The 16,231-nt window shown below is 39.8% G+C and overlaps 2 protein-coding genes across 2 annotated transcripts in view; one reads left to right on the top strand and one right to left on the bottom strand.

Moving 5' to 3' along the window:
- LOC109018436 (vacuolar-sorting receptor 6-like) overlaps window positions 1-7,199 on the top strand; it is a 28,849-nt gene extending 21,650 nt beyond the window's left edge. The window contains exons 2-14 of the mRNA XM_035688134.1: window positions 883-1,153; window positions 2,366-3,058; window positions 3,153-3,241; window positions 3,532-3,601; window positions 4,222-4,305; window positions 4,413-4,492; window positions 4,628-4,709; window positions 4,980-5,062; window positions 5,238-5,301; window positions 5,432-5,560; window positions 6,453-6,556; window positions 6,678-6,795; window positions 6,887-7,199. Of these exons, the coding sequence (XP_035544027.1) occupies window positions 883-1,153; window positions 2,366-3,058; window positions 3,153-3,241; window positions 3,532-3,601; window positions 4,222-4,305; window positions 4,413-4,492; window positions 4,628-4,709; window positions 4,980-5,062; window positions 5,238-5,301; window positions 5,432-5,560; window positions 6,453-6,556; window positions 6,678-6,794 (1,866 nt within the window). The 3' untranslated portion in view covers window position 6,795; window positions 6,887-7,199. The remainder of the gene's footprint in view (window positions 1-882; window positions 1,154-2,365; window positions 3,059-3,152; window positions 3,242-3,531; window positions 3,602-4,221; window positions 4,306-4,412; window positions 4,493-4,627; window positions 4,710-4,979; window positions 5,063-5,237; window positions 5,302-5,431; window positions 5,561-6,452; window positions 6,557-6,677; window positions 6,796-6,886) is intronic.
- A 320-nt stretch (window positions 7,200-7,519) lies between these two features.
- Window positions 7,520-10,005, bottom strand: LOC109018437 (disease resistance protein RPM1-like). Its single transcript, XM_035688692.1, has 2 exons — window positions 8,170-10,005; window positions 7,520-7,573 (listed from the first exon to the last, which is right to left on the bottom strand). Exons 1-2 carry the CDS (start codon window positions 10,003-10,005, stop codon window positions 7,520-7,522), a joined length of 1,890 nt encoding a protein of 629 aa, XP_035544585.1.
- Window positions 10,006-16,231: the final 6,226 nt, after the last annotated feature.

Here is a 16,231-nt window from a genome sequence, read left to right as displayed (position 1 = left end):
ATTTTAAGTAGATAATTATTAATTGCTCGCCCCTTCCATCACTCAACGTTACCTGCCTTCCAAGTTTGAAGGTCAATTTTCACTTCTCATATTTTTCCATCTTTTCTAGTGGTCCTGACTCTGCCCCTAATATTACTCCAATATTTCACGTCTAACGAATAGACTAGTCGTCGTTCGACTATTCTTCTACATTGACCTCTGGTTAGACATATATGCCCTCACATAATTGGCATAAGTACTCAAATGTCCCCCTACATTGAATTGCAGAGACGGAAACTACCAAGCAGAAAATTCTTGAAAATATCCACTATTTCCTACTTGTCTCCCAATTGTCTGATTCCACCTCTAGAAAACATCGTTTTGTTGTATCTGCAGAAAACAATCTATCTATGTCTGTCATGATGAGGTGGTTCTACTTGGTACTATCTCTTTGTACTTGTCCAAGCTTCAACTGTATTATATGTTTGATTCCTCCCTAGCTTTTACGTGATAAAACAACCTAAACAAAGAGGATAAGGGCGTACTTTGCTAAGCCATGCCTGTTCTTAGTAGTTTCAGAATGGAAGTTGTAGCTCCGCTGACTCCGTCCACCGTTCTCTTTCCATGTCCTCTCCTTTACGTCGCACTCAGACAGAGAAACTTTAAATCCCCACCCCCAAGTCTTAAATGAAACAGACAATACATTACTCTCTCTCTCTCTCTCCACCTGTATGACCGTTGCAAAGTTTCTTTACACACACATCCCTTTTCTCTTTGTCTCGCTCTATATCTACCTCTTCCCCTCGGATAACACACAAAAGCTACAAAGAATCCGTAGAGCTTGCCGAGGAGGTGATGATGGTCATGGAGAAGAAAACTTGCATGGCTTTTCTGACAGCTTTGGTTTTGGTATTAATATCAGTTCTTGAGAATCATGAAGTGGGTGCAAGGTTTGTGGTGGAGAAGAGTAGTATTACTGTTCTATTTCCCATGAACATGCATTCAAAGCACGACGGCGCCATAGGGAACTTTGGAGTTCCAGATTATGGAGGCTATCTGGCGGGCTCTCTGGTCTATCCCGAGAAAGGCTCCAACGGGTGCGAGGCCTTTGAGGGTGATAAGCCTTTCAAGTCCAATTTCTCTCGCCCCACTGTTCTTCTTCTTGACCGAGGAGGTATGCAATCTGAAGAGGAAATCCCTCCCCTCTCTAAATTTCTCACGTTGACTTTTTGATGGGTAGGTTAAAAATTTCTATAATTTATCATGTTTGTTAAGATAATGGTCGATGATTGAGATTCATTTCATAAAGCTTTTGCAGAGATGGATGTTCGTTTGACTTTGATATCTTTCTATTTGAAACTTAAAGGGTAGAACATCAGATCGTCTAACATAACTTGTTTGTTAGGAATTTGATTGGGATTATGCAATAAGGCCTTTTTCAGTTATGAGTTCTTGTTCGTCTTGGTTAGGTGTTTGAATAGCATGCAATGATGAGTTATTCTCAATTTTCTGGATTTTAAAATAAAAAAGAAAAAAGGAAAAAGAGGACTCACTGTGCCATCATTGAAACACTCTTTATCGGTACAAAATCTCAAGACACTCCACCCCTTGCTATAAAAGATCATCCAATTTTCTGGACTTGAACTTCGAATATAGTTACCCTGTTTTTACTCTGCTTTTCCCCCTGTTTTCCCATACCATCTTTGTTTTCTTTCTGTAAATCATGCCTAACCTACACCAGATGAGGAAATCGTGACAGCAAAAGCCTTTTAGCTATAGTTGATACATCCTTTATAATTCATATATTCCATCTCTTTGTGCTAAATTCCTATATGCCATTCCTTTATTGCTGTTTGGTCGTTACCCTTCTAGCTATAGTTGTGATATGGTTTGTGACATTGGGGTTTGTGGGAGTTACGACAAACTTCTTGGAGAATCTCTAGTGTGAGAGCTTAACACAACAGGTCAAAACACGGCTGCAATCCAAAGGCTTTGGCCAGTGAATTTGAGCATGACAATCTTATATTAAAAGAAAATGCCTTTTTTTATATTATATTTCATCATCTCTGCTCATATTTGTTGATATGACATATTTTAAGTGGTTGTCCATTTGAGTGACTAATATATGAAACTAATTATAAAACGTATCACATTAAGAGTAAAATTACATGTTTTTAAGTGGTGTGCAAGAGTGTGGGGCATCTGTATAGAATTTTTCTAAAATTTTGGATGAAAAAGAAGCATTATGCATACTTGACATGGCGTTTAACAACATAACCAATCACAGTAATCATTCTTGAATGATATTACAAATGCACTGCGGTTTCTTTGTTTTTGAATGATGTCTGTGGATAAATTATATATATTTCTTTTGTTGCGAATGTAGGATGCTACTTTGCCTTGAAAGTATGGAATGGACAACAGGCAGGAGCTGCAGCTGTTTTAGTGGCTGATAGCGTTGACGAGCCTCTAATTACCATGGATTCTCCCGCGGAAAGCATTGATTCAGATGGGTACATAGAGAAGATTGGAATTCCATCAGCTTTGATAGAGAAGTCTTTTGGCGAAAGCTTGAAGGAAGGTCTGCAAAAAAAAGAGGACGTTATAATAAGAATAGACTGGAGAGAGGCTGTGCCCCATCCAGATGAGAGGGTTGAGTATGAGTTTTGGACGAACAGTAACGACGAATGTGGGGCTCGCTGCGACGAGCAGATGGATTTTGTGAGGAATTTCAGGGGCCACGCTCAGATTCTTGAGAAGGGGGGTTACACCCTTTTCACACCACACTACATAACTTGGTACTGCCCGCTCGCATTCATCCATAGCAGTCAATGCAAGTCTCAGTGCATAAACAATGGAAGATACTGTGCTCCAGACCCAGAGAGAGATTTTGGAGAGGGATATCAAGGCAAAGATGTGGTCCTTGAGAACTTGAGGCAGCTCTGTGTGCATAGAGTCGCCAAGGAGAGCAACCGGCCATGGGTTTGGTGGGATTATGCTACAGATTTCCATATTAGGTGTTCCATGAAGGAGAAGAGATATAGCAAGGACTGTGCTGAGAATGTCATTGAAGCACTTGGTAAGTTCCGATCTATATATGGATGGTGCTACTCTTTTGCACATTCTATTCTATTAATGTTGTGTTACTGATGCCTTGAATCTGCTTGACTCAGGTCTTCCCATCGAGAAGATTAGAAAGTGCATCGGTGACCCTGAAGCTGATATGGAAAATGAAGTCCTAAGAACTGAGCAAGTACTCCAGGTCATGCTCCATATCTCTTTGATAAATGCTTTTTTTTTTCCCCTTTCTTTCTGAATTTTGTCATCATCGACTCATAGAATTATACAGTGATATGTCACGTGATTTGACTTTCTGAAACTATTATTACTTTTTAACTTTGAAATAAATTATTAAAACAATCAAATATATCTCATCATTTAAAAAAAAAATAATAGAGCAAGGATGTCAAACCTATCATTGGATGATATAATCAAGTTTAACAGTAGGTGCTCTCATTTTTCTAATTACTGTCATCAATTTTTGTTGATTAGGTTGGGCGAGGATCTCGTGGTGATGTAACCATCTTGCCAACAGTGGTCATTAACAATGTTCAGTATCGAGGTTTGTTGCATATATATTGCTCTATAAGCTGTAACTCTTCTCTTCCCTGCAATTCTACATGAATTCTGTTCCATCTCCGAGCCTGTAGACATGCAATTCATGGGTAGACCATGATGGCCTCAGTCAAAAACACCTCTTTAGGTGTCCATGTCGGCTCTCCTCAATGGAACACGAGGCCAAACATGGTAACATCAAATGGTTACCACTCGCCATTGACTGAAAAATGAAACTAATATCTTATTCATGTGATTAATAGGGAAAGTAAAGTGGGGACACTAGCGAAATATATGGTCAATACAAGCTCACCTTTTCCAAGTTTTGGTGGTTGGCACCACGATTTGTTTCTGTTGGCTTTCATCAACAACAGATAATAGCATTCTCATTGTTCCAACTAATTTTATTGTGCTTTGCTTTACATTTCATGGTTGTTTTCCCCATTCAAATGGTCCTTTGCTTGCACCTTGTCTTGGGCAAAGCCTATCCAGTTTGCTTTCTCCAATTTTTATCTACTCCCTGTTGATTTTTCAGTTAATATGATATATTTTCCCCAAGTTCCATGTTTTTAATAGGCTAGCTGTTTACCATATGATGCTAAAAATCTGATGCCACTTTCCTTGAAGGAAAATTGGAGAGAAGTGCTGTGCTGAAAGCCATATGTGCTGGATTTAAAGAGACCACTGATCCTCCAGTTTGTTTAAGTGGAGGTTGATGTGCTTATTTGATTTTTTCACTCTTCAATGCTACTGTTATTTTGAACTTAAAAAATGTAATGATATCTTCTGTTTTTTTCCTCCTTATATTCATTTCCCAGATATTGAGACTAATGAGTGCACTCATGAACACAATGGTGGCTGTTGGCGGGACACACTCTCTAATGTAACTGCTTGTAAGGTACAAAGACAATTTAGGAATTCACTCATTCTCGTTAATTCTTCTCATTAAAACTTCTCCATACGTGTTTTATATATTGAGATCATTCTCTATATTTAGCAACTTTCTAGTGACAGAAGTCTTGCATTTGGACAGGACACATTTAGAGGAAGAGTCTGCGAGTGCCCTGTGGTAAATGGCGTTCAATATCAAGGAGATGGTTACACATCTTGTACACGTGCGTTTTTCCTCCAACTTCTGATAAATTTCCAAGCAAGACACCTCGTCCATCAAGTTTTTGGTGCATGAGCATGATGTCTAATCCCTTCTCACAGAGAGGAGGTCTTGCTATTGTTTGAGATTATCAGAAAATGTATATGTTTGGATGATCTTAGGAATTTTGTTGATAAGATTAGAGTGGAAGTTGAGACGTAAATATGCAAACAATAGAGTGCGATTTTCTTAATTCTGTTGCTATGAGCTATAAATTTTACTTCTTCCCTGACAGCTTATGGATCTGCAAGATGCTCAATATCTAATGGAGGTTGCTGGTATGAAGCTAGGGATGGATTGGCCTTCTCGGCTTGCTCAGTTCAGTGATTTTTATCCTAATCGTCTGCATTTACCAATTGTTTCTTGCTTCTTCAGTTATCTCTACTCATCGTAGAAGTTCTTTCATTTTTTCTTAGCACTTGTATAAGAATGCAGCTCAAGACTCCTCATTTTTTCATACATCTTACCAATATTATTTTCATATGCAAAATAGGAGTCTGATCTCCATGGCTGTCGCTGCCCACATGGCTTTCATGGGGATGGTCAGAAATGCCAAGGTGATCCTGCATACCAGTTTTATTACTTAAGACACAATTTATGTATATGCTCTACTTGTTCAACTTTATAATGCTTTTCAAATCTAATATGCTAACATTCATCTCCTTCTATTCTCTGGTTGAGCACCAGATGTTGATGAATGCAAGGAACGCAGTCGTTGTCAGTGTAATGGTTGCAGCTGCAGAAACACTTGGGGTAGTTATGAATGCAAGTGTAAGGGGGACCTTCTGTATATAAAGGAGCAAGATGCTTGTATTGGTATGAAAGCACATTCAAATCATTGAACAAAATTACTGTGGTTTGCAACACAATAAAAAATTAGCCATCTGCACTAAAATATGAAGTAATCCCACTATTAATTTCCTTCTTTCCTGGCTGTTGTGCCTTATGTCTCCTAGGTTAGGATGTTGGGGCCTTACTTGATGGTTCTGGGGGGTTTCTTTGGACCAAAGTACTTGATGGGGTCTAAAACCTCCTATCAATTTTTCTTCTTTTGCAATCAAGTAGGACTAGCTAAAAGACAACAGAGATGGCATGAGTGAACATCTTACAGGCAAAAACCGTGGTCCTTTGAAAGATTTTGGAGTTCCCTCTCCAAAAGTTTTGTGAAAGATTGATTCTGTCCAAAACTCATGCACATGACTCCAAGCATTGGAGTTTGGAGGATGTGAATAAGCCAACCATATCCTTCCTTAATTCAAATTGAAAATGTAAGATTAGGGAGCATCTAGAGATCATAATAGATAGAAAAACACTCAATATTGTTTTTAGCATGTTTGCAAGTAAGGCAGTCAGTTCACTATTTTCCTGCTAGTCTAGTCTGTTTGGTGGTTTTTTGTCAGAAACAAATGGAAGTAATATCAGTTAGATTTCTTTACTAACTTCCCCCACTCATAGATTTGTGAAAGAACATCATGTATAACCCTTACTAGATTATTAGTACTCTCCACTTTTTGGATACTGAAACTAGTTTTATCTCATAACCCCAGCTTAATGACCATACAAAGTTCTAAATGTCATTACTGTTATCCTTTACCTTGGATTGTTCTTGAATGATGTCAATTCCTATCAGTATCTACCATTGATTTTATAATCAACTGGTTATTGCTTAATTGAAGATTTGTGTTCTGATTCTTGCTTATTTATGCAGAAAGAAATAGATCACGATTTGGATGGTTTCCATCCTTCTTGGTCCTTGCAGCTTTGGCGGCAGCTTGTATAGCTGGTTATATATTCTATAAATATAGGCTACGGGTAATATATAAAAACACTCCACTAAAATGCTCTGTGTCCATATTTGTTGATTTGCATCCTGGATTAGCCCTATATAGTATATACTAACTAGCTAAAAGAAAAAATTTCTTCCCATTTGTAGTCTTACATGGACACAGAGATCATGGCTATCATGTCACAATACATGCCACTAGACAACGAGCATAATAATCAAGTCCAAACTGATCAAGCCGAACCTTTACGACGAGACTCGGTGTAAGGTAATTATTTCTTTACCTTTGTTGGCAACTTCTGCTTCCTATGTGCTCGCATGTTTTCACAATTTTCTCCACATATTGCTGCTATCTTCAGGAATGAGATCAAAGGGAATCCATGCAAGAGGACCATGCTAATGCTAGCTGTGAATATTCAGATACATTCCACGTCTCTGTGGAAAACAAAGGGCAGATCCAGTTCTTCTTTATGATATCAGTGTCATTTTAGGATGAGTATGAGCTATATACCTACCTATATAGACAACTTTTTATGCAGAACACTTCTTTTCTGCGAGCACAGACACAGTTGTTGGCATGTTCATGTAGTAGTATTGAGCAGAAAGTGGGATGAATGTAATGATAAATACGAATAAATAAGGAAAATGAAATGAAAATCAGGATTGGTAACATACGAATAAATTAGCCATCTGCACTAAAATAAGGGATTCAATAAACAAGCTGATTGATTTCATATGAAGAGCTTTCATGTAGTAGAAGGACGGACTGGAATTAGAGGGAAAATTAAAAAGATGATCAATTGAAGAGAGACAGACGGAAGAGAGATAGATGAGAAAGGAGTAGATTCCATACCCTGCTTCCAAAACGTAACACTTCGTTTGTTTAGCAAAACAGCACGTCTGATCCCAGGTAGCAAACGACGTCGCTTAGACTTCTTCTAGTTCTACTTTATCACTATCACGAACACCTCAACACTGATACTTCACACTTCTTACTTCCCTCTGCCGCCCAGAACTGAACCTTCATCAGAACCCCCCTTCCCGATCTGAGCACATAACAAATATTGGTCGTTCAAAACAGTAATATCTTATTCAAAGAAGTATGTCCTTTTTACCAGCTCAGTCTGTTGCTGCAGAACTGAAAGTTTTGCAAAAAAGTTAAATTGTTTATAGTATTTTGCGTAAAAATTTAAAAAAAATTATAATAATAAAATAAAATGAGATGAGATTTATTATCTCAACCACACCTAAGTGTCAACGAGAACAATTGGCAAAAGACTTGGACATCGTCCAAGTCTATCAGCCAAATATTTAGATGTGGTTTGAATTGTTAGTTGAGATGAAAGTTGAATGTTGAATAAAATATTATGAAAATATTAATTTTTAATATTATTATTATTTTAGAATTTCAAAAAGTTAAATTATTTATTATATTTTATTTGTGATGAGATGAGATGAGATGAGATGAGATGAAACACTTTAAGTATCCAAATGGAGCCTTTTGCTTTAAACATCCAACCCTGTTATGTATTTTCACTCCTTGCAGCGAGTACAAACTACTTTTAATTCCCAAGTCATAATAATGGGCCAAAAGATGTCTCAGCTTATAAAGCTTAAATATCTCAATTGGTAGCTCACGTACAGGGGTTTCCATGACATTTAATGTCTGTAGGTTCTGTAGCCTACCAACAGACTTTGGAAGTATCTTCACCTTCGTATTCCTCAAACTTAAGTGATTTAAGTGGAATAAATTACCCACTTCTTTAGGAATATAATCGATAGGAGCATCTTCAAAATCCAACACTTTTAAAAGCTTGAACTTCTTGAACAATTTAACCATGAAAGACCTGGGCATTTCATTCAGGTTGAAGAGAAAAAGAGAACGTACCTGAAAGGGTTCAATGGTATCTACAACATTTTGTCTAGCATCATGGATTGATAGGCGTCGACCTTTTCCATTGAAGCTCGAGTCATCTGCCTCCAAAACTTGACAGAAATTCAGCTCTCCAGCCTTTGATAGGATGATTTCATGTAACAGGTCATGGATTCTATACTTTCTACGTACCTCATAATCGAGATCTCTGAATGACACTTGAACCAAGTTTCTGTGGATAAGCTCCATCAAGCATTCCTCTGCCACCTGCTCCAACTGTTTTCCTTTTTTTCCTTCTATAAAGCCCTCAACTATCCACAGCCGAAATAATCTTGAATCAGTAATTGAATAGTCCTCTGGAAAGACGCTGAAGTATAAGAAGCAAGACTTGAGGTAGCAAGGCAGATCATGATAACTGAGACACAGAATCTTTGCAACACTTGTAAGGTGGGGATTACTTTCTAGCTCAGAACTGAGGCTATCATGCAACTTTCTCCATTCTAATGGAACCTTCTCCTTTGTAGAAAGAAGACCACCTATGGCCACAATTGCAAGAGGCAAGCCTTCACATTTCCGGACAATTTCATGCGACAATCTCACCAACTCTCTTGGACACTTTCCCTGAAACTCCAACTGGAATGCCTTTCTGCAAAACAATTCCCAAGCCTTTTTCTGAGACAGAGGTTGTAGATTGTGAATTAGATCAGATGGAGATTCTTTACAAGAAACACCAACATGATGGCTACGGGTTGTGATGATTATCCTGCTGCCTCCGTTATTGCATGGTAAGGCATGTTTCACAACTTCCCAAAACTCGGTCTTCCAGACATCATCAAAAACCACAACATAACTCTTTTGCAGTAAATAATGCCTCAGCTGACTAATTAGTGTGATCTCATCCATTATGTTTAATTCCATCAGAACTGTCGTTTCTTTTTCCTGATAGATTTGCTTTGCCATGGCCTTGAGTATCTTCTGCAAGTTGTATGACTGAGACACAGTGATCCAAACACGGCAGTCAAAGTGTCCCTCGACTGACTCAGTCTCATATAATTTCTTGGCAAGAGTTGTCTTACCAATCCCCCCCATTCCTACCATGGAGATCACCAAGCGCCTAGCTTCCCCTCTTATCAACCAGCTTACCAGTTCATTCCTTGTGGATTCAATACCCACAACTTCACCTTCCTCGGTGAAAAGGGAACCCACTCTATAGTCATGCCATGTCACAGCATTTGTTGCGCCACAACCTGATCCTTGCTGTGTGGAAGTAAAGCCATATCTTTCACTTCGTTCCCTGATCTCACGGATTGATATTTTGATATGTCGAATCTTGGTGGCTATCCCATGACATGGTTTTAGTTTTGTCAGAATGCGACCAATTTTGTTGAGGAAAGCAACGAAACTATGCTGATGACGATATTGTGCAACATGAAGAATGTACTCATCTATAACATCTTCTATATGAAACGCTGCCTCCCTAACTTGTTTCACCCATGTTTTTAGACCATCATGGAGGTCTCCTTTCCCTTCGCTTGCCTCTACGTCCTTGAGGAAACACTTAATGCTCTCCAGTTCATCTCTAATACCGACAACTTCCCTTTGCATGCCCTGTAGCAGTTCTGCCTTGTAACGCCCCAAATTCGGGTGGCTTGGAGAATTACTACTTGTCACTCAAAAACATGTCTCCCAACACATCCAAAGAAAAATTCTCCAAAAACTTTATAAATGAAATCAATCTAAAATCTTCTCAATAATCTCATTACAAACTCCACACAAACTTTAATGCAATAATAATAAATCAAAGGGGTCCAAAACCTCCCGGTAATAGTAACATACCAAACTGAAAACACCATAGGTCCTACTAAACCCAAACATATAATTAAAACTCAAAGGCATTAAAATCTAAGAACATCAAGAGTCTTTATTCCAACTACATCTCCTCAGCTTAATCCATGTTCACCAATCTAATCCAGGTCCTCATTTGGACTCTCCACATCATCTGAAAAATATTATCATGATAGGGGGGTGAGTTATTACAACTCAGTAAGCAGAAAATCATATGCCAGCGTGCAAACATGAGCATTTATAAAGTAGAGTATGCAGAATAAAATATTTTCCAGAGTTATCATGCAGAACAGAACATATTTTCAAAATAACAGAGCGATGGTTTTAAAACAAGTAAAACCCATGGTACTTTGGCATAACATAAACTGAGTATCATTATCAGATCAAAACAGAGCATCAAACAGAGCAGAAACCATGTTTCACCCCCGTGGTAGGGTTGTGCTAACCCCGGTGGCCAAACCAGGCAGAGACAGAGGTGAAATCTTTCCTTTATTCTTCTCGGAGCCCCGAGTGTGCACACAGGAAAGACCACAATAAAACCACTTTGTTTCCAAAGTGGGTGCACTCAGAGACAGAGAAGTTGGTACCAACCCAAACAGAGCAGAGCATAACAGAGCAGAGCACAGCAAAGCAGAGACAGAGTTAGATACGAAAACCAGTACACCATGCCAAAGGTTTTCAGGTGTTATATCAGAATAATACAGAGTATCAAAGCAGAATCAAACAGTTTACACACACTGAACACAAAAGCCAGAATATCTTTTCAAATAAATGCACAACGTTTCATATTCTCAATATCGCCCATTTTTCAGATTTCAGAAACCACATGACAGAATTTAGCTCATGTTTACACAATGCATGTCAGAACATATTTTTCTCTTTTTCACACAGATTTCATGAATAATGCAGAATAGTGACCGAGGTTGACCTTTGTTTTCACAAGTTCCCAACACAACACAAATTATGCAAGTTTTCATAAAATCAACCTCAGTCTTATTAACTTGTATAAAACCCAACATAGGAACCCCGCTTACCTGACTCCTGCAGCGTATTATCTAAACCTTGAAATTGACCTCTATCAATCTCGTCGCATATTCATAAAAAAATATATAAACTAAGTGTTAAAAGAAAATAACACAACCTCCATCTAAAATAATTAAAATCCACCATTCCAAACCATATTATAGCAAAAACTAGTTTACTAAGTCAATCAAGTAGTAATCTGGACAGCCCTAAATTCAATCCAAAATAACATATACTAATCCTAATATTTACTAAAACACCCTCCAAAGCCAACGTCCAACACCAATAGTCAAAAATTCTAAGACCATTCCAATAAAAAGTGTTGGCTTACTCACTTAAAATTACCAGGAACTAGGAATCACAAGCCACGGAAGTCCAGGAACTGACGAAAAGCAAACTCAACTCACGGCAACAACAAACTGCAGAATGAGGATAGAATCAAAATAAATTCGAAGAGGAGAACTGCATGAGTACGTTACGGCAATGAGAAAAACCAGCAATGGTTTCAATACTTACCCGAAACTCACCAACCCGAAATACTCCCACGCACAGCAACCAGAAAACTCACAAAATGCTACCCAAAACCCACGGCAACAAAACAGAAACTGCAGAAACAGAGGATAAAACAAACCAAATACTAAGGATCAGAATTTGCACAATTTCAGTATATGAAACCGAAACCTAAAGGGATGAGAAGGAAACACTTACCAGTCGAAAAATGGAGGAAGAGAGGTACTGCTCGCTGACTTGCAGAGGAAGAACAGAAACGTGAAAATGGAGAGAAAACAGAGTGTAGCAGACGGCAACTCACTGGAATAATAAGCAGTGCAAGAGAGAAACCGCAACAATGAGGAAACTTGGGCAGAGAATCGGAACCCACAGACTAACGAAGCAACAAGAAATAAGAAGAAACCGAAAGAAAAGAAGGAGACGTGCGCGAGAGACGTGCGGGAGAAACCGAAACTGCGGAAAAGAAGGGAGAAAGAAACGGAAAACAGAGGAGATAAACATACCTCCCAAAACGACGCCGCTCGGTGGTCTCACTAGACATTAAAATGGCTGGGCCATTTACACGCACTGATCCGGGCCACTGATGAAGAAACTGGGCCTTACATCCTCCTCCCCTTACAAGAATTCCGTCCTCGGAATTCGCTACAAGCTATAAGAATTCTCTTCGAACAAGTGAGGATACTTGACTCGCATCTCTTCCTCGAATTCCCATGATGCTTCATTGGTAGCATGATTGTTCCACAATACTTTAACCAAGGAAATAGTTCGATTCCGCAACACTTGCTCTTTCCTGTCCATAATCCGTAATGGTTCCTCAGAGTAGGTCATGTCTTCTTGAATCTGCAAGGGTTCATGATCTATGATGTGAGTTGGGTCATGGATATACTTCCTCAACATGGACACATGAAACACATTATGCACTCCCGAGAATGCAGGTGGTAGAGCCACCCTGTATGCCACTGGTCCAATCCGATCAAGAATCTCAAACGGTCCAATGTATCTAGGGCTCAACTTACCCTTCTTTCCGAATCTCATAACTCCTTTCGTTGGTGAAATTCTCAAGAATACCTTATCTCCAATCTCAAACTCTAACTGACGGCGGCGTTTATCTGCATAACTCTTCTGTCGGCTTTGAGCTGCTTTCATTCTAGCCCGAATAGTATCTATCTTTTCTGTGGTCTGCTGAATAATCTCTGGCCCTAGAAGTTTTCTTTCACCTACTTCATCCCAATACAATGGAGACCTACATCTCCTGCCATACAAAACCTCATAAGGTGCCATCCCAATGCTAGCCTGGAAACTATTATTATAAGCAAACTCGACCAATGGTAAATGTTGCATCCAAGATCCCTTGAAATCCATCAAGCATGCCCTCAACATATCTTCTAAAATCTGAATAGTTCTTTCTGATTGTCCATCTGTCTGAGGGTGAAAAGCAGTACTGAAACTTAACTGAGTACCCATTGCCTCTTGTAAGCTTCGCCAGAACTTAGAGGTAAAACGAGGATCTCTATCCGACACAATGGATACCGGTACTCCATGCAACCTCACTATCTCCCGTACATACAGTTCCACTAGTTTCTCTAGTTTATAAGAAACTTTAATGGGCACAAAACGGGCGGTCTTCGTCAAGCGATCCACGATCACCCATATAGCATCTTGCCCGCTTACGGTCCTTGGTAGACCTGTCACGAAATCCATGGAGATATGTTCCCATTTCCACTCTGGAATCTGAAGTGGCTGTAATAATCCTGCAGGTCTCTGATGTTCCGCCTTCACTTGTTGGCAAGTCAGGCATTGTTCTACAAATTTAGCAATTTCTCTTTTCATGCCATTCCACCAAAAGGACTCTCTCAAATCCCGATACATCTTGGTACTCCCTGGGTGAACAGTGTACAAAGAACGGTGTGCCTCTTCAAGAATTAACCTTTTTAGTTCATCATCAGCAGGTATGCATACTCTACCCCTAAACCTCAAAATTCCATCCTTGGAAACACAAAAATCAGGTTTGTCCCCGTTTCCAATCCCTTCCATTAACTTCACCAACCCTGAGTCCACTTTCTGAGCAGCTTTGATTCTATCTATCAAATCAGGTTGAACCACTAAACTGGCCATGAAAGCATTTGTATCACTAGCAATGACTTCGATACCGGCTCTTTCTAAATCCATTAGCAACCTATGCTGAGTGGTAATAGCTGCAACTGTCGATCCCACTGACTTCCTACTTAGAGCGTCGGCTACAACATTAGCTTTGCCTGGGTGATAATTAATGGTGCAATCATAATCCTTGATCAACTCAAGCCACCTCCTTTGCCTCATGTTTAATTCTTTTTGGGTAAAGAAATACTTCAAACTCTTGTGATCCGTAAAAATTTCACACTTTTCCCCATACAAGTAATGTCTCCAAAGCTTAAGTGCAAAAATAACTGCCGCGAGTTCTAGATCATGAGTGGGATAATTCTGTTCATACACTTTCAATTGGCGTGAAGCATAAGCTATAACCTTCCCATGTTGCATCAGTACACACCCCAAACCAAGCCTAGAAGCATCGCTATAAACAACAAATCCGCCTCTAGCTGTGGGAACTGTTAACACTGGAGCTGTCACTAATCTCTGTTTCAACTCTTGGAAGCTTTCTTCACACTTTGCTGTCCATTCAAACTTATTATTTTTCCTGGTGAGTGCAGTGAGAGGAACTGCTATCTTGGAAAACCCATCAATGAATCGACGGTAATACCCCGCCAATCCCAAGAAGCTTCTAACCTCATGAACATTCTTCGGTGCCGACCAATTAACCACTGCTTCCACTTTTCCTGGGTCTACTGAAATACCATCCTTCGAAACTACATGCCCCAGAAACGTGATTGAATCAAGCCAAAATTCACACTTCTTCAACTTAGCAAACAGCTGCTTGTCTCTGAGTGTCCCAAGTACCAACTTCAAATGTTCTTCATGCTCGGTCTCGCTTTTGGAGTAAATCAGTATATCATCAATAAAGACAACCACAAACTTATCCAAAAACTCATGGAACACCCTGTTCATCAAGTCCATAAATACTGCTGGGGCGTTAGTCAAGCCAAAAGGCATGACCAAAAACTCATAATGGCCATAACGGGTCCTGAACGCCGTCTTAGCCACGTCTTCAGCTCTGATCTTCAACTGGTGGTAACCCGATCGAAGATCAATCTTCGAAAATACTTGAGCACCCTGAAGCTGATCAAACAAATCTTCTATACGGGGTAGCGGGTACTTATTCTTTATGGTCACCCGATTAAGTTCCCTATAATCGATACACATTCTCATCGATCCATCCTTCTTCTTCACAAAAAGAACTGGAGCTCCCCAAGGTGAAACACTGGGCCTGATGAAACCCTTGTCTAACAAATCTTGCAACTGCTCTTTGAGTTCCGCTAATTCAGACGGCGCCATGCGATAAGGTGCTTTCGAAAGGGGTGCCGTGCCTGGAATTAACTCAATAGCAAACTCTACCTCCCGCTCGGGTGGAAGTCCCGATAAGTCTTCAGGGAAGACCTCTGGATAATCTCTCACAATAGGTATCTGTTCCAACTTCAACTCTTCCTTTGGTGCTTCAACCACACAGGCTAAGAATCCCTGACAACCATCACGCAACAGTTTTCCTACCTGAATGGCAGAAATGATGGGTGGAGCCAACCTCACTTTCGACCCTGTGAACCGAAATTCACCTTCATTAGGGGGCCTAAACACCACTTCCTTTTTAGCACAATCAATACTGGCGTGGTAGGAAGCCAGCCAATCCATACCCAAAATCACATCAAACCCAACCATGTGGAAAACTATTAAATCTGCTGGCATCAGTCTTCCCTCTATAGAAAGAGGGCATCCAGGTAACATCTCACTACAGACTACAGAATTCCCTGTTGGGGTCGCAACCACTAACTTGTTCCTCAACCTTTCAGCATCTAAAGTGCAAAATTTAGAGTACACCGTGGAAACAAAAGAATGTGTCGCTCCCGAGTCAAATAACACAATAGCATTATTAGAAAACAAAGAAAGAGTACCTGTGATCACATGCAAACTCATCCATGAACCAAGAATATTCAAAGTCTTAACCAGAACCAATCAAAGAAAAAGAAAATAATAGAAATTATAAATCCTTAAAGCAAAACAAAAGAGTCGTACCAGTGATCACGTCATTCCTACCCTCAACCTCTCCAGGTGTCAATGCAAAAACTCGAGCAGGCGCAGTAGGACGTTGATTGCTGCCCCGGGCTGATACTTCATTCCTCTGAGGTGGCGGTATGAACGTCTGGTTGCTCCTATTTTGCATTGGGCAATCCCTGATGTAGTGTCCTGATTTGCCACAACGAAAGCACAATCCCGCCCCTTTTCTACACTCTCCGGAGTGCACTTGATTGCATGTCCTACACTGGTAGGGCTGCTGATTACTCGGAACCGGCCTTTTTCTTGAACT

This window comes from Juglans regia, chromosome 3 (assembly GCF_001411555.2).
Source record: "Juglans regia cultivar Chandler chromosome 3, Walnut 2.0, whole genome shotgun sequence".
Taxonomy (NCBI): Eukaryota; Viridiplantae; Streptophyta; class Magnoliopsida; order Fagales; family Juglandaceae; genus Juglans; species Juglans regia.
This window is presented reverse-complemented; position numbering and strand designations above follow the sequence as displayed.

What these genes read in the sequence shown, in the direction of transcription:
- LOC109018437 (XM_035688692.1), bottom strand. Translation starts at nt 10,005, where the DNA reads ATGCAAAGGGAAGTTGTCGGTATTAGAGATGAACTGGAGAGCATTAAG. An exon ending in TAAATGTCATGGAAACCCCT is followed by an intron (nt 7,574 to 8,169) that starts GTACGTGAGCTA and finishes TTATGTGCTCAG; the next exon opens with ATCGGGAAGGGGGGTTCTGA.